At 48.2% G+C, this 22,437-nt stretch overlaps 2 protein-coding genes across 2 annotated transcripts in view; one reads left to right on the top strand and one right to left on the bottom strand.

The window, feature by feature from the left end:
• LOC115131901 (E3 ubiquitin-protein ligase RNF123) overlaps positions 1-22,437 on the top strand; it is a 296,244-nt gene that overhangs the window by 191,036 nt on the left and 82,771 nt on the right. The window lies entirely within an intron of this gene.
• On the bottom strand, positions 10,769-15,217 carry amigo3 (adhesion molecule with Ig-like domain 3). Its single transcript, XM_065004350.1, has one exon. It carries the CDS (start codon positions 13,563-13,565, stop codon positions 12,012-12,014), a length of 1,554 nt encoding a protein of 517 aa, XP_064860422.1. The 5' UTR covers positions 13,566-15,217; the 3' UTR covers positions 10,769-12,011.

The following is a 22,437-nucleotide window of genomic DNA, read 5'->3' as shown; positions in this document are numbered from 1 at the left end:
GTCTCCATCCTAGCCCCAGTCTCCACCCCAGTCACTACCCCAGCCCCAGTCTCTACCCTAGCCCCAGTCTCTACCCTAGCCCCAGTCTCTACCCTAGCCCCAGTCTCTACCCTAGCCCCAGTCTCTACCCTAGCCCCAGTCTCTACCCCAGTCTCTACCCCAGTCTCTACCCCAGTCTCCACCCCAGTCTCCACCCTAGCCCCAGTCTCCACCCCAGTCACTACCCTAGCCCCAGTCTCTACCCCAGTCTCGACCCTAGCCCCAGTCTCTACCCCAGTCTCGACCCTAGCCCCAGTCTCTACCCCAGTCTCTACCCTAGCCCCAGTCTCCACCCTAGCCCCAGTCTCCACCCTAGCCCCAGTCTCTACCCTATACCCTAGCCCCAGTCTCTACCCTAGCCCCAGTCTCTACCCTAGCCCCAGTCTCTACCCTAGCCCCAGTCTCCACCCTAGCCCCAGTCTCTACCCCTAGCCCCAGTCTCCACCCTAGCCCCAGTCTCTACCCCAGTCTCTACCCTAGCCCCAGTCTCCACCCCAGTCTCCACCCTAGCCCCAGTCTCCACCCCAGTCACTACCCTAGCCCCAGTCTCTACCCCAGTCTCTAGTCCCTAGCCCCAGTCTCCACCCTAGCCCCAGTCCCCACCCCAGTCTCCACCCTAGCCCCAGTCTCACACCCCAGTCTCCACCCTAGCCCCAGTCTCCACCCCAGTCTCCACCCTAGCCCCAGTCTCCACCCCTAGCCCCAGTCTCCACCCCAGTCTCCACCCTAGCCCCAGTCTCCACCCCAGTCTCCACCCTAGCTCCAGTCTCCACCCTAGCCCCAGTCTCCACCCCAGTCTCCACCTAGCCCCAGTCTCCACCCCAGTCTCCACCCTAGCCCCAGTCTCCACCCTAGCCCCGGTCTCCACCCTAGCCCCGGTCTCCACCCTAGCCCCAGTCTCTACCCTAGCCCCAGTCTCTACCCCAGTCTCTACCCCAGTCTCCACCCTAGCCCCAGTCTCCACCCCAGTCTCCACCCTAGCCCCAGTCTCCACCCTAGCCCCGGTCTCCACCCTAGCCCCGGTCTCCACCCTAGCCCCAGTCTCTACCCTAGCCCCAGTCTCCACCCTAGCCCCAGTCTCTACCCTAGCCCCAGTCTCTACCCCAGTCTCTACCCCAGTCTCCACCCTAGCCCCAGTCTCCGCCCTAGCCCCAGTCTCCGCCCAGCCCCAGTCTCCACCCTAGCCCCAGTCTCCGCCCCTAGCCCCAGTCTCCGCCCTAGCCCCAGTCTCCATCCTAGCCCCAGTCTCCACCCCTAGCCCCAGTCTCCACCCACCCCAGTCTCCACTGCCCCAGTCTCTACCCTAGCCCCAGTCTCTACCCTAGCCCTACCCTAGCCCCAGTCTCTACCCTAGCCCCAGTCTCTAACCTAGCCCCAGTCTCTACCCTAGCCCCAGTCTCTACCCCAGTCTCTACCCCAGTCTCCACCCCAGTCTCCACCCTAGCCCCAGTCTCCACCCCAGTCACTACCCTAGCCCCAGTCTCTACCCCAGTCTCGACCCTAGCCCCAGTCTCTACCCCAGTCTCGACCCTAGCCCCAGTCTCTACCCCAGTCTCTACCCTAGCCCCAGTCTCCACCCTAGCCCCAGTCTCCACCCCAGTCTCCACCCTAGCCCCAGTCTCCACCCTAGCCCCGGTCTCCACCCTAGCCCCAGTCTCCACCCTAGCCCCAGTCTCCACCCTAGCCCCAGTCTCCACCCTAGCCCCAGTCTCTTTCCCATCTGAAAGACCGCACCCTAAACAGGGCAATGTCCCTATTCCCTGCCCTGGGGTATTGGGATATTTTATTTAAGACCAGAGGAAAGAGTGCCTCCTACTGGCCCTCCAACACCACTTCCTGCAGCATCTGGTAAGCCAGCAGTGGGATGCAGTGTGGTAATGCTGCTGGGTCAGTCCCAGGGTCAGTGCCAGTACCATATTTCCGATGTGCAGGGATACTGGAGTGGTAGGGTTATATATAACTCAGGTGACGAGGCATCAGGATATATGATAAACAGAGTAGCAGCAGCTTATACGATGATTGTATGTTAGTGTATATGAAAGTGTACAATGTGAATAGGTACAGTGCAAACATTAGAAGGGTCAATGCAGATGGTCCGTGTAGCCATTTTGTGAGCTATTTAGCAGTCTTATGGCTGGGGGATAGAAGCTGTTCTGGAGCCTGTTGCTGCAGTGCGAACACTCTATGGCTTGGGTAGCTGGAGTTTATTATCTGTGACACTTTCTGTGGGAATATATAAGAATTAACAGAAATATATGCAAAATATTGTTAATACCATTTTAATGGAGATGTTTTTTTGCGTTGGCCATATTTAGCATATCATTTGAAAACATAATAATTTGACCTTATCATAAGTAGATATAATTGCAAGCGATTAACTTCTTCCAATAGAAAAAAACAAACAATTTTGTTATGAATTGAACTTTAATTGAGTTAACTCTTCACATGGGATGATTTCACTGAACAACAAAGGGAATATTGAATGATCCCCAATGATCCATCGCATCTCCCCAAAAACATTTTCAACATACATCTGTAAAATGATAGTCTAGAAACTCCATCCCAAAGCCCTTGCTTGGAAGTGTACTTCGCCAGACTGCCAAGAACCCTGCCCTCATCCAAGCCAAGGTGGCGAGACACAGTAGTGATGACACCATAGGCCTTGTTGATCTCTGCACCAGACAGGATGCTCTTGCCGGCGTACTTGGGGTCCAACATGTAAGCTGCGGCGTGTTTGGGCTTCAGGCACAAGTCTTCACGCTTTTTGATGTATTTCAGAACTGCAGTTTCCTCTGCTTGGAGCAACAGTGAAGTGGCAAAAGGCAGTATGGATTTTTCTCTTACATCTGAAAACAGAGTCTGAACAACAGACAGGATGGCATTGTCTCCTTCAATCCGTGCAATGGCTACTGCTATAGGTTTCAGGCTGCTTACCACTCTCAAAATACACAAAATAAACAAGCAAGGGGAATCCAGGAGCATCCTCGCGATGGGGCTCTCCATATTGACAGACTGTGATATGGCCATTTCTTGGAGAGACTCCTTCCCCTCCAGGAGACTGTCAATCATGATGACAACACCACCCCAACGGGTGTTGCTGGGCAGCTTCAATGTGGTGCTCTTAGTCTTCTCACTTTGCTTGGTGAGGTAGATTGTTGCTATAACTTGATGATCCTTCACATACCTAACCATTTCCTTGGCTCTCTTGTAGTGTATCCATTGTATTCAGTGCCATGATGACCTTGAGGAACAGATTCAATGCATGAGCAGCACAGCCAATGGGTATGATGTGAGGGTAGGACTCCACTTTAGACCAAGCATCCTTCATGTTCACAGCATTGTCTGTCACCAGTGCAAATCCCTTCTGTGGTCCAAGGTCATTGATGACTTCCTTCAGCTCATCTGCAATGTCGAGACCGGTGTGTCTGTTGTCCCTTGTGTCTGTGCTCTTGTAGAATACTGGTTGAGGGGTGGAGATGTAGTTAATTATTCCATGCCCACGAACATTAGTCCACCCATCAGAGAATATTGCAATACAGCCTGCATTGCAAACATCAACAAATACAATTCCGTGTACAGATACATAGTTAAGCAGTTAAATTAAACAACTCCTTTGTAAGATACATGTTAGTTTTTTTAAATGAAATGTACGGAAACAGGTGAAAACACTCCTCAGTTAGCAGGCTCAAGCAAGCTAAAACCCACATTCTAGAAAAACTAACTATCTGAAATGTTTAACAAGTTAGAAATGATTTAAACACACCTTACTGTAGGTTTCTATTTACTAGTTAACAAAAAATGATGTAGGTCTAATAAAATATATTCACCTCACCCAGTATTGTAATCAAAACTTACCAGAAAGCATGTAGTCCTTGGCTCAGACAGTATAGTAGTGTGGGCTCAATAGCACCTCATTAGTGTGCAAGATCTTGAGAATCAGCTGTGCATGTGATGGAAGAATGCACTGTGCATGCAGAGGGTTGCAATGCGATTGAATTGAGGATTAGTTTAGCCAAAATATGCCACAATACCTATAATTGCCTTGTGTATCCAACAAAAAGATGCACTGTGTAAGCTAACGTTTTTGATGAATTTAAGCAAAATTCCCCAAATTCCCAGGCTTAACTTCCCATGGAAAATTACCGGAAAGTTTCTGACACCTGATATGTTATCAGTGGAATGGTTTCTGAGGTATGACACCTGATATGTTGTCAGCATGTAGAATGGTTACTGAGGTATGACACCTGATATGTTGTCAGCATGTAGAATGGTTACTGAGGTATGACACCTGATATGTTGTTGTCAGCATGTAGAATGGTTACTGAGGTATGACACCTGATATGTTGTTGTCAGCATGTAGAATGGTTACTGAGGTATGACACCTGATATGTTGTCAGCATGTAGAATGGTTACTGAGCTATGACACCTGATATGTTGTCAGCAGTAGAATGGTTTCTGAGGTATGACACCTGATATGTTGTCAGCATGTAGAATGGTTACTGAGGTATGACACCTGATATGTTGTCAGCATGTAGAATGGTTACTGAGGTATGACACCTGATATGTTGTCAGCAGTAGAATGGTTTCTGAGGTATGACACCTGATATGTTGTCAGCATGTAGAATGGTTACTGAGGTATGACACCTGATATGTTGTCAGCATGTAGAATGGTTACTGAGGTATGACACCTGATATGTTATCAGCATGTAGAATGGTTACTGAGGTATGACACCTGATATGTTATCAGTGGAATGGTTACTGAGGTATGACACCTGATATGTTGTCAGCATGTAGAATGGTTACTGAGGTATGACACCTGATATGTTATCAGCATGTAAAATGGTTACTGAGGTATGACACCTGATATGTTATCAGTGGAATGGTTACTGAGGTATGACACCTGATATGTTGTCAGCATGTAGAATGGTTTCTGAGGTATGACACCTGATATGTTGTTATCAGCATGTAGAATGGTTACTGAGGTATGACACCTGATATGTTGTCAGCATGTAGAATGGTTACTGAGGTATGACACCTGATATGTTGTTATCAGCATGTAGAATGGTTACTGAGGTATGACACCTGATATGTTATCAGCAGTAGAATGGTTACTGAGGTATGACACCTGATATGTTATCAGCATTTAGAATGGTTACTAAGGTATGACACCTGATATGTTGTCAGCAGTAGAATGGTTACTGAGGTATGACACCTGATATGTTATCAGCATGTAGAATGGTTACTGAGATATGACACCTGATATGTTATCAGCATGTAGAATGGTTACTGTGTTATGACACCTGATATGTTATCAGTGGAATGGTTACTGAGGTATGACACCTGATATGTTGTCAGCATGTAGAATGGTTACTGAGGTATGACACCTGATATGTTGTTATCAGCATGTAGAATGGTTTCTGAGGTATGACACCTGATATGTTGTCAGCATGTAGAATGGTTACTGAGGTATGACACCTGATATGTTGTCAGCATGTAGAATGGTTACTGAGGTATGACACCTGATATGTTGTCAGCATGTAGAATGGTTACTGAGGTATGACACATGATATGTTGTTATCAGCATGTAGAATGGTTACTGAGGTATGACACCTGATATGTTATCAGCAGTAGAATGGTTACTGAGGTATGACACCTGATATGTTATCAGCATTTAGAATGGTTACTAAGGTATGACACCTGATATGTTGTCAGCAGTAGAATGGTTACTGAGGTATGACACCTGATATGTTATCAGCAGTAGAATGGTTACTGAGGTATGACACCTGATATGTTATCAGCATTTAGAATGGTTACTAAGGTATGACACCTGATATGTTGTCAGCAGTAGAATGGTTACTGAGGTATGACACCTGATATGTTATCAGCAGTAGAATGGTTACTGAGGTATGACACCTGATATATTGTCAGCATGTAGAATGGTTACTAAGGTATGACACCTGATATGTTATCAGCATGTAGAATGGTTACTGAGGTATGACACCTGATATGTTATCAGCATGTAGAATGGTTACTGAGGTATGACACCTGATATGTTATCAGCATGTAGAATGGTTACTGTGGTATGACACCTGATATGTTATCAGTGGAATGGTTACTGAGGTATGACACCTGATATGTTATCAGCATGTAGAATGGTTACTGAGGTATGACACCTGATATGTTATCAGTGGAATGGTTACTGAGGTATGACACCTGATATGTTATCAGCATGTAGAATGGTTACTGAGGTATGACACCTGATATGTTATCAGTGGAATGGTTACTGAGGTATGACACCTGATATGTTGTCAGCATGTAGAATGGTTACTGAGGTATGACACCTGATATGTTGTCAGCATGTAGAATGGTTACTGAGGTATGACACCTGATATGTTGTCAGCAGTAGAATGGTTTCTGAGGTATGACACCTGATATGTTGTCAGCATGTAGAATGGTTACTGAGGTATGACACCTGATATGTTGTCAGCATGTAGAATGGTTACTGAGGTATGACACCTGATATGTTATCAGCATGTAGAATGGTTACTGAGGTATGACACCTGATATGTTATCAGTGGAATGGTTACTGAGGTATGACACCTGATATGTTGTCAGCATGTAGAATGGTTACTGAGGTATGACACCTGATATGTTATCAGCATGTAAAATGGTTACTGAGGTATGACACCTGATATGTTATCAGTGGAATGGTTACTGAGGTATGACACCTGATATGTTGTCAGCATGTAGAATGGTTTCTGAGGTATGACACCTGATATGTTGTTATCAGCATGTAGAATGGTTACTGAGGTATGACACCTGATATGTTGTCAGCATGTAGAATGGTTACTGAGGTATGACACCTGATATGTTGTTATCAGCATGTAGAATGGTTACTGAGGTATGACACCTGATATGTTATCAGCAGTAGAATGGTTACTGAGGTATGACACCTGATATGTTATCAGCATTTAGAATGGTTACTAAGGTATGACACCTGATATGTTGTCAGCAGTAGAATGGTTACTGTGTTATGACACCTGATATGTTATCAGTGGAATGGTTTACTGGTCAGTGGAATGACACCTGATATGTTGTCAGCATGTAGAATGGTTACTGAGGTATGACACCTGATATGTTGTTATCAGCATGTAGAATGGTTTCTGAGGTATGACACCTGATATGTTGTCAGCATGTAGAATGGTTACTGAGGTATGACACCTGATATGTTGTCAGCATGTAGAATGGTTACTGAGGTATGACACCTGATATGTTGTCAGCATGTAGAATGGTTACTGAGGTATGACACATGATATGTTGTTATCAGCATGTAGAATGGTTACTGAGGTATGACACCTGATATGTTATCAGCAGTAGAATGGTTACTGAGGTATGACACCTGATATGTTATCAGCATTTAGAATGGTTACTAAGGTATGACACCTGATATGTTGTCAGCAGTAGAATGGTTACTGAGGTATGACACCTGATATGTTATCAGCAGTAGAATGGTTACTGAGGTATGACACCTGATATGTTATCAGCATTTAGAATGGTTACTAAGGTATGACACCTGATATGTTGTCAGCAGTAGAATGGTTACTGAGGTATGACACCTGATATGTTATCAGCAGTAGAATGGTTACTGAGGTATGACACCTGATATATTGTCAGCATGTAGAATGGTTACTAAGGTATGACACCTGATATGTTATCAGCATGTAGAATGGTTACTGAGGTATGACACCTGATATGTTATCAGCATGTAGAATGGTTACTGAGGTATGACACCTGATATGTTATCAGCATGTAGAATGGTTACTGTGGTATGACACCTGATATGTTATCAGTGGAATGGTTACTGAGGTATGACACCTGATATGTTGTCAGCATGTAGAATGGTTACTGAGGTATGACACCTGATATGTTATCAGCATGTAGAATGGTTACTGAGGTATGACACCTGATATGTTATCAGCAGTAGAATGGTTACTGAGGTATGACACCTGATATGTTATCAGCAGTAGAATGGTTACTGAGGTATGACACCTGATATGTTATTAGCATGTAGAATGGTTACTGAGGTGTGACACCTGATATGTTATCAGCATGTAGAATGGTTACTAAGGTATGACACCTGATATGTTGTCAGCAGTAGAATGGTTTCTGAGGTATGACACCTGATATGTTATCAGCATGTAGAATGGTTACTGAGGTATGACACCTGATATGTTATCAGCATGTAGAATGGTTACTGAGGTATGACACCTGATATGTTATTAGCAGTAGAATGGTTACTGAGGTATGACACCTGATATGTTATTAGCAGTAGAATGGTTACTGAGGTATGACACCTGATATGTTATCAGCATGTAGAATGGTTACTGAGGTATGACACCTGATATGTTATCAGTAGAATGGTTACTGAGGTATGACACCTGATATGTTATCAGTAGAATGGTTACTGAGGTATGACACCTGATATGTTATCAGTAGAATGGTTACTGAGGTATGACACCTGATATGTTATCAGCAGTAGAAAGGTTTTAGGAAATCATACGACCTGTATCTAATTTCAATAACAGCCGACTGATATTGCTGACCTGTTTCCTTCCTCGCTAGAATATTATGTATCTCTCACACACACGTGTATAAACACAACACACACACACACACACGTGTATAAACACAACACACACACACACACGTGTATAAACACAACACACACACACACACACGTGTATAAACACAACACACACACACACACGTGTATAAACACAACACAACACACACACACACACGTGTATAAACACAACACACACACACACACACATGTATAAACACAACACACACACACACACACGTGTATAAACACAACACACACACACACACGTGTATAAACACAACACACACACACACACGTGTATAAACACAACACACACACACACACGTGTATAAACACAACACACACACACACACACACGTGTATAAACACAACACACACACACACACGTGTATAAACACAACACACACACACACACGTGTATAAACACAACACACACACACACACGTGTATAAACACAACACACACACACACACGTGTATAAACACAACACACACACACGTGTATAAACACAACACACACACACACACTTCTCCTAAGCCACAGACACACATGGCAATAACAAGCCAGAATACATTTACCTCTGCGGTCCAAGAAGCATGATTTATTAACAGGTTGGAGAAAGAAAGGATGCAAGAGGAGGAGGAGGGTGGGGTATGTGGTGAGGGAGGAGGGTGGGGTGCGTGGTGGGGGAGGAGGGTGGGGGAGAAGGGTGGGGTACGTGGTGGGGAGGAGGGTGGGGTACGTGGTGGGGGAAGAGGGTGGGGCACGTGGTGGGGAAGAGGGTGGGAAACGTGGTGGGGGAAGAGGGTGGGGCACGTGGTGAGGGAGGAGGAGGGTGGGGCACGTGGTGAGGGGAGGAGGAGGGTGGGAGGGTGCGTGGTGAGGGAGGAGGAGGGTGGGGTGCGTGGTGAGGGAGGAGGAGGGTGGGGTGCGTGGTGAGGGAGGAGGAGGGTGGGGTACGTGGTGAGGGAAGAGGGTGGGAAACGTGGTGAAGGAGGAGGAGGGTGGGAAGCGTGGTGAAGGAGGAGGAGGGAGGGGGGGGTGCGTGGTGAGGGAGGAGGGTGGGGCACGTGGTGAGGGAGGAGGAGGGTGGGGTACGTGGTGAGGGAGGAGGAGGGTGGGGTGCGTGGTGAGGGAGGAGGAGGGTGGGGTGCGTGGTGAGGGTTGGGGGAGGAGGGTGGGGTGCGTGGTGAGGGTTGGGGGAGGAGGGTGGGGTACGTGGTGAGGGTGGGAGGAGGAGGAGGGTGGGGTATGTGGTGAGGGTGGTGAGGGTGGAGGAGGAGGATGGGGTGATGTGGTGAGGGGAGGGTGGGGCACGTGGTGAGGGTGGTGAGGGTGGAGGAGGAGGGGATGGGGTGCGTGGTGAGGGTGGTGAGGGTGGGGGAGGAGGAGGGTGGGGCACGTGGTGAGGGTTGGGGGAGGGAGGGTGGGTTATGTGGTGAGGGAAGAGGGTAGGATACGTGGTGAGGGTTGGGGGCAGGAGGGTGGGGTACGTGGTGAGGGTGGAGGAGGGTGGGGTGGAGACGTGTTGAGGGTTGGGGGAGGAGGGTGAGGGTTAGGGGCGTGGTGAGGGAGGAGGGCAGGGGGTACGTGGTGAGGGAGGGTGGGGTACGTGGTGAGGGTTGAGGTTGGGGGAGGGGTGGGGTGCGTTGTGAGGGAGGAGGAGGAGGGTGGGGTGCGTGGTGAGGGTTGGGGGAGGGGGACGTGGGGGCACGTGGTGAGGGTTGGGGGGGGGGGTATGTGGTGAGGGTTGGAGGAGGAGGGGGTGGGGTGCGTGTGGTGAGGGTGGAGGGTGGGGTACGTGGTGAGGTTGGGTGGAGGAGGAGGTTGTGGTGCGTGGTGAGGGTTAGGGGCAGGAGGGGGGGTACGTGGTGAGGGAGGGGGGCAGGAGGGTGGGGTGCGTGGTGAGGGAGGAGGGTGGGAGGACGTGGTGTGGGGGGAGGAGGGTGGGGTGCGTGGTGAGGTTGGGGGGGGAGGAGGGGTGGGGTACGTACCTGTGAGGTTGGGGGAGGAGGAGGAGGGTGGGGTACGTGGTGAGGGTTGGGGGAGGGGGGGTAGGGAGTGGTGAGGGTGGGGAGGGGGTGCGTGGTGGGGTTGGGGGGAGGGTGGGGTATGTGTTGACGGAAGAGGAACATAATTCCATGAGGAAAACAGCGAGCTGTTGGAGTGTCCTCCTGTCAATCCAGGAACAAACGTACCATAACAGGTAACATCAGCTCCTCTTGTCACTTTGTCTCTCAATATTCTGTATCCGTCGGTGTCAGTAGCGGATGAAAAAGCATCAGTAAGAAAGGTGTTAAGAGCAGAAACAGCCCCCTCTATCCTCACAGTGAAACCACGGCCCAGTCTCTTAATAACTAAGAAATAAATGGATGGATCTATTTTTGCCACGAAAAAAAAACTGTCTCCTTCTGCTGAACTGTTCCGCACACACACACTGTGTTCCTGTTTCTTCCTTTGTTTGTTTGTAAACAAAACAAAAAACATTTTAAAAGCCTTAACATTGTTGTTTCTCTATTCTACTAAAGGTCACATTCATTCTGCTTAAAGGTACACTTTGTAAATATGTTTCTGCTAGTCATCTAACTTGCTATCTTTAGGCTACTTGCTATAAAAAGGTTTCAAGCTGTACAGTTATGGCTGATTTTGTTCAAATTTTCTTAGACGAGGCATTCATACACTAGCTCTGGTTTTATTAAAGGGTACAAGCCGTGCTAACAGGGACAGCTCTATCCTGCTTTGTTTTGATATAGTTCTAGATATACACCCGGTATTGTGTTGCAAAACTCTGTTCACTTTCTCAAAGTTCCCTGGTTTTCCAGAAATCCTGGTTTCAAGAATTCACAGATTTCTCTGCTTATTTCCTCGTAACTAGGATTTCTGGGAAATCGGGGGGAGCGTTTTGAGAAAGTCAAAAGAATGTTGCAGCCCTAGTCCAGAAGCACTGTTTCTCACTCAACATGCAGGATCCTTGTAGTTTCACTCCTCAGGAAGGCAGTCCAGTCAATCCTGACCTGGGCCAGTTGAGTTTGTGCTGGATGTTAATTTCTCTGCTCTTTCGCTGTCTTGCTCTCCATCTCCCTGCCGATCTGTTCCTCTCCATCTCCCTGCCTATCTCTTCCTCTCTCTATTTCTGTCTCTCAATCTCCCTCTCGTGGTGTCTTCTGCCTCACCCCTGGGTGGCAATGCAATCTATCTATCCTACTCTGACAGGCAGTGTCTAACTCTCTGCCCTGCCTGGTGGGTAACCCAACCCACTCTCTCTGCTAGTGGGGTGGGGTGGGACAGAGGAGGCAGGTGTTGGGTAGAGGGAAGGTACAGTAGGAGATGGCTTGTCTGCCTGGTGCTATGGCACGATGGGTGAGTCTGAGAAGACTGAGGTGATGGAGTGGCCTGAAACCGAGACTGGGGACAGCGCACCTGTAGCCGCCCTTAGCCGGCCGTTCTGCACTTCTTTGATGGGTTCCAGAAACACCACATGCTTGTTGTTACTGACCTTGCGGCCTGGGCCCTCTGTGGTGGCGGGCGGGGTGGGGGTCAGAATTGAGGACTGGGCACTGCACTGGTCATTGGCCGGGCTGGGGGTACCCGGCAGAGGGGGCTGCTTGTGGCACCAGCAGTGGCAGGGGGTCAGGTAAAGGTACATGAGGACCAGAACGAGGGTCGTCACGCACCCTATGAGGGTCGTAAACCCCGTGTTGAAGGGCTCGGTTTCGTCGTGTCGCATCAACACCGTCACGTTCACTTCCCATGACTCGTTCCTCTTAGTCCCGTCGAAAACCTTGCACCAGTACACGCCGGAGTCCTCGACCTGCGCCGACACAATCTCCAGACTGCCGTTGGCGTGCATGCGGAGAGTGCCGTTGTTCTCCGGCGGGGCACCTGCCCCGTGGTGAGGCGAAACCCACAAGTAAGTTAGGTGCTGTCCTTTGAGCATGGTGTGACAGTCCAGAACCACGGCGGCTCCTTCGTACACCAGCAGGCTTCCCTCAGGCTCCCATAGAGCTCCAGCCACTGCCGTGCTGCACTTCAAGTTCACTTCAAAGAAGCGTCTGTGGTGGAAAAATTTAACGGAGGCCTTGTGTTCCCCATACACCAGGCAGGTGTGCTCCTCCCGGAAGTCACTGACCGAGGGGAACCCCTTCTGCTCCCAGCGCCGGAACATATTGTACATTTCGCATTCGCAGATCAGGGTGTTGTTGTGGAGGAAGAGTCCTCTCTGCAAGGCCGCCGGCAGGGTCTCGATGTCCACCAGAGGGAGTTTGGACATGCTGTTGGAGGACAGGTCCATGGTGGCTAGGAAGGGGTGGCTGTCCTCCTGGATGGAGAAGGGGAAGTCCGTGAGGCGGTTGTGGCTGATGTAGACCTTGCGTAGGTTGCCGAGCGCCGCCAGGGCCTTGCTCTCCACGCGGACGATGCGGTTGTTGAAGAGCAGCAGCTCCTCCAATCCTGTCAGCTCCAGGAAGTAGTGCGCCTCTACCTTTTCTAGCTGATTGGACGACAGGTCCAGTTGTCGTAGCGCGCTGCTGTTCCAGAAGGTTCCGGGCTCGAGGCATTTCAGAGAGTTGTGAGCCAGGCGGAGAGACTCCAGACGGGGCAGCGCAGCAAAGCTCCCCTTCTTCAGCTCCTTCAGGCGGTTGTGATTGAGGTCCAGGGTGGTGGTGTACGCGGGCAGCTCAGAGGGCAGTGCCTTCAGACCCTTGTCGACGCAGCTGAGGATGTCGGAGCAACACAGGCAGCCCTTGGGACATCTACTGGCTCCGACCCCAGACTCACTTGCCCCTACCCCGGGCTCAGCCGCGACCCCTGTCTCAGCCCTGACCCCGGCTTGCTGCAGTAGGAGCACTAGGAGGAGAGAGTTCAGCACCAGAGGGGTAGTTACAGCCTGAGACCTGAGCATTGTGCTGACGGGACACGACAAGGGGACGAGAGAGTGACACCAGGAATTTTTATGTCCGTCCGTGTCTGGCTCCTGGTTGGTGTCTCTCTGTTTTGGTTGGTCCACAGTCTCTCTGTTTTGGTTGGTCCACAGTCTTTCTTCCTCAATAAAAGTTTGGTAGGCGCACAGTCTTTCTCTCCTTGTCTTTGTCTCCCTCTCTGTCTCTCAACAGGAGCGGAGTTGGAGGTTGGTGTACTCTCGGTCTCAACGGGATCTTGGTGTGGTGGCGGTTTGGGGGATATACGAGCTACAGCTGTATCGTAGCAGCAGAGAGAGTGAAAGCTGCCATAGCGGCCTGCCCCTCCACTGCAGGGCAGTAGACCAGACAGGAGGAGAGAAGAATTAGCAAATGGAAGGCAGTTTAAATAGTTCAATAGCTGTAAAAGTCTCTGTCCCTGCCCAGGTTGGGGAAACCCAAGAAAAGTTCATTTCATGTGACTGAGAGACGAAGGGAATACAAGGATCCCTGACAAAAAGAAAAAGCACATCATCATTTCACTCTGGGATTTGCTCTATTTCTGCATCACAGTTTTTAGTGATACGCTCCTCACCTCTTGAAAGTCCATTAAAATGTCTTTATCACATGGGTTAGTCCTGGGAACTGTTGCTGCGGCAGGACTCATCAGAGTAGCCCATTATAAAACTGGGCGCTGGTCCGGACGTTTAATTATAACACGTGGAGAAGTCCTGTTGGAGCTTTTCTCTCTGTCATGTCCTGAAGAAGAACAAACGATGTTAAGAACAAGAGTGGCTTTATTGTCCGTTTTGTTATGCCTACTTTCCACGGAGATGGACTGGTATACTTTTCTCTTGATGGACTGGTGTACTTTTCTCTTGCTGTCTCCGGTCCTTGTGAGCTAAAGGAGGTGCTTTAAAGAATCACCAATTGTCCGATACTGTTAATCTTAGCCTACCCAGAAAAACAAAACCCCGTTTTGTGGGGAATCCGTAGTCCCACTGCCTCTTGTGACGGACCAAAACACCTTTTTCTCACAGTTGTAAATGTCCTTTTCGTCCAGTCAGAAGAGTTATAGGTCACTAAACAAGCTGTCTGCGACAGACGGTGTGAGCAGGGAGGGGTTTGAAATAAGTCAACATTCTGTCTAGCTCGCTTAACGCAATCATACAGCCAGTTCTCTCTCTCTCTCGGTCGATACAATCTCCCCCTCTCCCTTCAACTGGCGGATGATGAGTGCACTCCCCAGGAGTATTGTATAGAAAAGAGGATGTGTACTGCTCCGACCAAAACGTCCAGAATCTTTCTCCTTCACGTCGTCTTCTCTGATCAGGGCTCTTAGTAAAGACAAGCTGTGTACTCGGTGGCTGCGATACGATGCACTTCATTTACAATCGAGTTCATCATCAGGGCTTCATGGAACACACCGGATTCCAGATAAAAGTAAAGTTCTTAACTAGTATCTAGTGTTTTCCTCTGTTCCGGTTGGCTGTAGTATCCAGGATTTTCCTCTGCTCCGGTTGGCTGTAGTATCCAGTGCAAAATCAGCTGTAAGACAGGTTCCTATGGTATCCAGAGAGAGAAGTGTGAGGGAGGGTTGTGACTCTCTCTGTGTGGCAGCTCTGTGTTGTGAGTGGAGGTACTATAGGAGCTTCTGGTCTTTTCCCAAGGCTCCACACAATGCAGCTCTCGCGCTCTCGCTCTCTCATATTTAATCCTCCCTGCCTTTTGATAAACGCTTCAGTCCCTCCCTCTTTCCTTGTCCATTCACCATGCAGTTTGACTGCTCTCTTTCCCTCTGTGATACGCATGCTATCTCTCTCCTCTCTCTCCCCTCTCTTCTCTCTCTCTTCTCTCTCTCCCCTCTCTTCTCTCTCTCCCCTCTCTCCCCTCTCTTCTCTCTCTCTTCTCTCTCTCTCTCTCTCTCCTCTCTCTCTCTCTCTTCTCTCTCTCCCTCCCCTCTCTCTCTCCCATCTCTCTCTCTCCCATCTCTCTCTCTCCTCTCTTCTCTCTCTCCCTCCCCTCTCTCTCTCCCATCTCTCTCTCTCCCATCTCTCTCTCTCCTCTCTCTCTCTCTCTCTCCCTCTCTCTCTCTCTCTCCCCTCTCTCTCTCTCTCTCCTCCCTCTCTCCTCTCTCTCCTCTCTCTCTCCTCTCTCCCCTCTATTATCTCTCTCTCCCTCTCTTCTCTCTCTCTCTCTCCCTCTCTCCTCTCTTCTTCTCTCTCCCTCTCTCCCTCTCTTCTCTCTCCCTCTCTCCCCTCTCTTCTCTCTCCCTCTCTCTTCTCTCTCTCTCTCCCCTCTCTTCTCTCTCTCTCCTCTCTCCCTCCCTCTCTCTCCCCTCTTTCTCTGTGCTATGCCTGCTCTCTCTCTCCCCTCTCTTCTCTCTCCTCTCTCGCTCTCCCCCTCCACCTGTCCCTCTCTCTCCCCCTCCACCTGTCTCCCCCTCCACCTGTGTCCCCCCTCCACCTGTGTCTCTCCCCAGTAATATTAATTCTCATCATAGCATTTACATATGAATTTGCCCGTCTGTTTGCGTATGCCGAAGAACTTGTTTGCTCTTTAAAAGTGTGCGTGCGTCTATCTCTAAGTGCTGCTGTGAGGGAAGAGAACCTTCATTATCATCCTCGTTGGTTTGTTTCTCAGTAAAATAAAGGCTAATGTCTTGTGTGAGTGCTGTCTGTCACACAGCATTTAGCTATGTAGCTACAGCCTCCCCCATGGGTCTGAGACCCCTACACACCTACACACCTACACACACACACACACACACATACACACCTACACACCTACACACCTACACACACACCTACACACCTACACACACACCTACACACACACACACATACACACATACACACCTACACACACACCTACACACCTACACACACACCTACACACACCTACACACACCTACACACATACACACCTACACACACACAGACACCTACACACACACAGACACCTACACACACCTACGCACACACCTACGCACGCACACACACACCTACACACCCACACACACCTACGCACGCACACACACACACACACACACCTACACACACACACACACACCTATACACACACACACACACGAACAGATGCAAGCATGCTGTGAGGCTTGTACGTTGTCATCAGAGGGATATTTCCGGATCACCGGATGACATGTTGTAGACAGTAGATGAAGGGTCTGACTCTGGGGAAGTAGATGAAGGGTCTGACTCTGGGGAAGTAGATGAAGGGTCTGACTCTGGGGAAGTAGATGAAGGGTCTGACTCTGGGGAAGTAGATGAAGGGTCTGACTCTGGGGAAGTAGATGAAGGGTCTGACTCTGGGGAAGTAGATGAAGGATCTGACTCTGGGGAAGTAGATGAAGGGTCTGACTCTGGGGAAGTAGATGAAGGGTCTGACTCTGGGGAAGTAGATGAAGGGTCTGACTCTGGGGAAGTAGATGAAGGGTCTGACTCTGGGGAAGTAGATGAAGGGTCTGACTCTGGGGAAGTAGATGAAGGGTCTGACTCTGGGGAAGTAGATGAAGGGTCTGACTCTGGGGAAGTAGATGAAGGGTCTGACTCTGGGGAAGTAGATGAAGGGCTTCATAGCCAAAATCCCAAAGTGTCCCTTTAACCTGTTGAGGCTCTAGGGGCAGTATTTTCATTTTTGGGAGAAAAAAAAACGTTCCCGTTTTTAAATAGGATATTTTGTCAGGACAAGATGCTAGAATATGCATATAATTGACAGCTTTGGATAGAAAACACTAACGTTTCCAAAACTGTAAAGATGTTGTCTGTGAATGTGACAGAACTGATGTTGCAGGTGAAAGCCTGAGAAAAATCCAATCCGGAAGTGCCCCATGTTTTGAAAGAGCTGCGTGCCAATGAGTCCCCATTGAGCTGTGAATGTGCTATGAACCAGCTTACGCTTTCTACGTATTCCCCAAGGTGTCTACAGCATTGTGACGTAGTTTTACGCATTTATGTTGAAGAATAGCTGTAAAGGGACCACATTGAGCAAGTGGTCACAAGTACAGAGGTAGCCATTATTCCAATCGCTTCTACTGAGAAACCAGTAGAAACGATTGAATAGATATTTGAAAAACACCTTGAGGATTGATTCTAAACAACGTTTGCCATGTTTCTGTCGATATTATGTAGGGCCGAGTGTCTCTGGGTTTTCGCTCCACCCTTGTACTTAATTAAAGTCACTAGAAAAGAAAAACCAAAAACCCACTCGGCCCTCCGTGAAATGAGTTTTACACCCCTGTTTACAGGCTAAAGGGGGACGATATTACAGACGAATCGTCCTGGACTGGTTCTTCTTAGGGACCTTCTGAGAATAGGAATAGACAGATTAGAGGAAGACAGAAAAGAAGTAGCAGGAAGTAGGCGTATCCCCCCCCTCCCCATCTGCGAAGTGCAGTTCCTCGTCAGAATCCTTGTTTAACCTTGTAGTGGATACGATCACGTGGTTTGTGTCGATATTATGTAGGGCCGAGTGTCTCTGGGTTTTGGCTCCACCCTTGTACTTAATGAAAGTCACTAGAAAATAAAAACCAAAAACCCACTCGGCCCTCTGTGGAATGAGTTTTACACCCCTGTTTACAGGCTAAATAATCCTAGTTTAACCTTGTTCAAATGCAGCTTGTGCAAAGTAATCAGATGTTTTACCGTCCTACTCCTGTCGTCGTCGTCGGAGGATTGATTACCAACCAAGTTTAGCGAGGCAAGGTGAAAATGTCCCCAAATAGAGCTAGATAAAAGCAGAAAAACAATGTACTTTCTGAACACAGCTATAGCCATCAGATGTCTGGTGTTTTTCATGGTCATCACTCACTCACTGGTACGTTTGCCAAGGTCCCGACGTCATCTAAATCTGCTTTACACATCCGTCACGCCAAACGTGACGTTTTACGTTAAACAGAACAGGTCTTTATACTTCGTATATCGTTACAGCCTTATTCTAAAAAAAAATGTTTGTTTTCCCCCATCAATCTACATATAAATAGATCTGTATAAAAAAAACTGATATTACGTTTACATGTGGTAAAGAAGTGGGTCGAGTGGTAAATGGCAGATACGTGAGAGCAGAACTAATAAACGGGCCCTGCCCGATCACTAAAATGGCCGCCCCGATCAGAACTACAGATCACTAAATGCCCGACTGCCAAAACTACAAGTCCCAGAAGCAAGGGGAACCCTCAGAAGGTGGAGCCGACCCACAGATAAAGGGTCAAGAGAAACCAGGAAGGGAGAGAGAGGGCTGGAAGGATCTATGAACAATAGAGAAAGAGACGATAGAGATTGGCTGGATTTACCGTGTATGAGCCGGACTGTTTTGGACTTACCTGTTGGCGTTTGGACCTGGACCTACCGAGAACATGATTCGTGTACCGAACCCTGCTGTCTTTGAGCTTGCCTACGGCCTGGGTGGACCAGAACAGAGAAACAAACACACAGGCACTGTCCTGTTCGAAAGAACTCTCATTCTGTGGTGATTTGGTGACAGTTTCTCACTTAATTTGTGACAAACCCTCCTAACCTTGAAGAGGTTTGCCACAGTACTCAGACCCTTTACACACCTGTATTTGGGGAGTTCCTCTCATTCTTCTCTGCAGATCCTCTGTCAGGTTGGATGGGGAGCGTCCCTGCACTGCTATTTTCAGGGTTCTCCAGAGATGTTTATCGGGTTGAAGTACAAGAGTTGTCCTGTTGGAAGGTGAACCGTCACCCCAGTCTGAGGTCCTGAGTGCTCTGGAGCAGGTTTTCATCAAGGATCTCTCTGTACTTTGCTCCGTTCATCTTTCCCTCGATCCTGACTAGTCTCCTAGTCCCTGCCGCATAAAAACATCCCCACAGCATGATGCTGCCACTACCATGCTTCACCGTAGGGATGGTGGAAAACATCCCCACAGCATGATGCTGCCACCACCATTCTTCACCATAGGGATGGTGGAAAACATCCCCACAGCATGATGCTGCCACCACCATGCTTCACCGTAGGGATGGTGGAAAACATCCCTACAGCATGATGCTGCCACTACCATACTTCACCGTAGGGATGGTGGAAAACATCCCCACAGCATGATGCTGCCACCACCATGCTTCACCGTAGGGATGGTGGAAAACATCCCCACAGCATGATGCTGCCACTACCATGCTTCACCGTGGGGATGGTGGAAAACATCCCCACAGCATGATGCTGCCGCCACTATGCTTCACCGTAGGGATGGTGCCAGGTTTCCTCCAGACGTGACGCTTGGCATTCAGGCAAAGAGTTCAATCTTGGTTTCATCAGACCATAAAATCTTGTTTCTCATGGTATGAGAAGTGGGCTGTCATGTGCCTTTTACTGAGGAGTGTCTTCTGTCTGGGCACTGTACCATAAAGGCCTGATTGGTGGAGGGCTGCAGAGATGGTTGTCTTTATGGAAGGTTCTCCCATCTCCACAGAGGAACCTTGACAGAGTGACCATCGGGTTCTTGGTCACCTCTCTGACCAAGGCCCTTCTCAGTTTGGCCCGGTGGCTCTAGGAAGAGTCTTGGTGGTTCCAAACGTCTTCCGTTATACCGTTTTCTATTTTCTTCCATGTTCTTGGGGACCTTCAATGCTGCAGACATTTTTTGGTACCCTTCCCCAGATCTGTGCCTCGACACAATCCTGTCTCGGAGCTCTACGGACAATTCCTTCGACCTCATGGCTTGGTTTTTGCTCTGATATGCACAGTCAACTGTGGGACCTTATATAGACAGGTGTGTGCCTTTCCAAATCATGTCCAATCAATTGAATTGTCCATAGGTGGATTCCAATCAAGTTGTAGAAACATCTCAAGGATGATCAATGGAAACAGGATGCACCTGAGCTCAATTTCGAGTCTCATAGCAAAGGGTCTGAATACTAAATAAATGTAAAGAAGGTATTTCTGTTTTTTATTTGTAATAAATAAATAAATAACTTTTCGCTTTTTCATTATGGGTTATTGTGATGTCATTATGGGGTGTTGTTATGGGTTATTGTGATGTCATTATGGGGTGTTGTTATGGGTTATTGTGATGTCATTATGGGGTGTTGTTATGGGTTATTGTGATGTCATTATGGGGTGTTGTTATGGGTTATTGTGATGTCATTATGGGGTGTTGTTATGGGTTATTGTGATGTCATTATGGGGTGTTGTTATGGGGTGTTGTGATGTCGTTATGGGGTGTTATTTGTAGACTGATGAGCAAAAACAAATCATGGATTTTAGAATAAGGCTGTAACGTAACAACAGGTGGAAAAGGTCAAGGAGTCTGAACACTTTCCCGATGCACTGTGGTGCCTACAGTGTTTACCTACAGTGTTTACCTACAGTAGTTTCAGAAAACCAGCCAAGCTAATCGCTCCTTTTAGCTCGGGCACCTGGACAGAAGTGAAAAGACACTGTTTGAAGGACGACAACAACAACAGTGCTGGTGTTTGTCTTCTGTCACGAGAAGCGAATGATTTTTCTTACCTTATTCTCTGGCAGTTGATAAATAATCCTCGTAGGACTATTTTGTATGATTACGTTCCTGGCCAGTTTTCCTCGTTCAATAGCAGCACTAAGCTTCCTACCAATGAAATGTCACAGAAGATCTCCATCAAAACAAATCAAATGTATTTATAGAGTCCTTCGTACAGAAACCCAGCCTAAAACCCCAAACAGCAAGCAATGCAGGTGTAGAAGCACGGTGGCTTGGAAAAACTCCCTAGAAAGGCCAGAACCTAGGAAGAAACCAGGCTATGAGGGGTGGCCAGTCCTCTTCTGGCTGTGCCGGGTGGAGATTATAACAGAATGGAAAAACTCCCTTGCATTTTGTCATCCGTCCTACAGGTCGTTGTTGTAGAAAACTGGTCCCTCGGCCAATTCAATTCCCCATCGTACAAAAAGAAACAATACAATGAGAAGAAGAAATGAAGACTAGATAGATATGCTAGATGGAGACAGAGAGCGAGACATGGGAGAGAGAAGAGGAAGCAGACGGAGAGAGGAAACCCCTAGGGTTAATACTACCTTTTTATCTGTTTGCCTGCGAACAAATATCAATGTGGTGCTGGATTTGCTCTGCCTGCTCCTTGTGATGACACTGCGAGGGGTCAGAGATCGGGAAGCTCTGAAGACTCCACGGTGCTCATTACTACAGCTAACCTCTGAGGCCCTGAGGGCTCTCGTTCTGTCTGGCTGAGACACATTGGTGGAAACGTCTCGATATGCAGAGAGAGCTGCTGGATGAAACACTGGTTTGTGTACCTAGTGGCTATATGAAAAGGGGCTTGAAACGGAGGGTAGATAGAATCGTTGTCGTCTAAAAGTACTGAAGAGAGAGAAGACAGAGAGGGACAGAGTAGGAGTAGATGAAGAATCCACGTGTGTGTTATTTGTTCATTAAGATGTCTATATATTGTGTAGTTTAAAAGGAGGTGCATTACAATGCCCCTGTCTTGATGGAACTCAACTTTGACAAAAGACTGCGTTTTATTTTTACATTTATGACTCCAGGCCAGACACACACACACACACACACACAGACAGTACATAGTACACAATGGACAGTTTTCTAAACTCTTTTGTTACATCGATTCACTGTGGTAATTATTCTGAAACATTTCTTTCTCATGAATCAATCTTCTTTTGTTGTTATTTCGAGAATGAGAAACCGTGTCTTTTGTCTGCTGGTCGGCTACAATCTGACAACAGAGAAGGTCACGGTCTAGTCATGCTGATGGGACGTGGCGTGTGTGTGTGTCAAGTGTGCTGATGTGATGTGTCATTGTGCGTGTGTCAAATGTGCTGATGGGATGTGTGTGTCATGTGCTGATGGGATGTGTCATTGCGCGCGCGCGCGCGCCAAATATGCTGATGTGA

Source organism: Oncorhynchus nerka, linkage group LG2 (genome assembly GCF_034236695.1).
Source record: "Oncorhynchus nerka isolate Pitt River linkage group LG2, Oner_Uvic_2.0, whole genome shotgun sequence".
NCBI lineage: Eukaryota > Metazoa > Chordata > Actinopteri > Salmoniformes > Salmonidae > Oncorhynchus > Oncorhynchus nerka.
The sequence above is the reverse complement of the archived record's forward strand: the minus strand, read 5'-3'. Positions and strand labels throughout refer to the sequence as shown.

What these genes read in the sequence shown, in the direction of transcription:
- amigo3 (XM_065004350.1), bottom strand. Translation starts at nt 13,565, where the DNA reads ATGCTCAGGTCTCAGGCTGTAACTACCCCTCTGGTGCTGAACTCTCTC.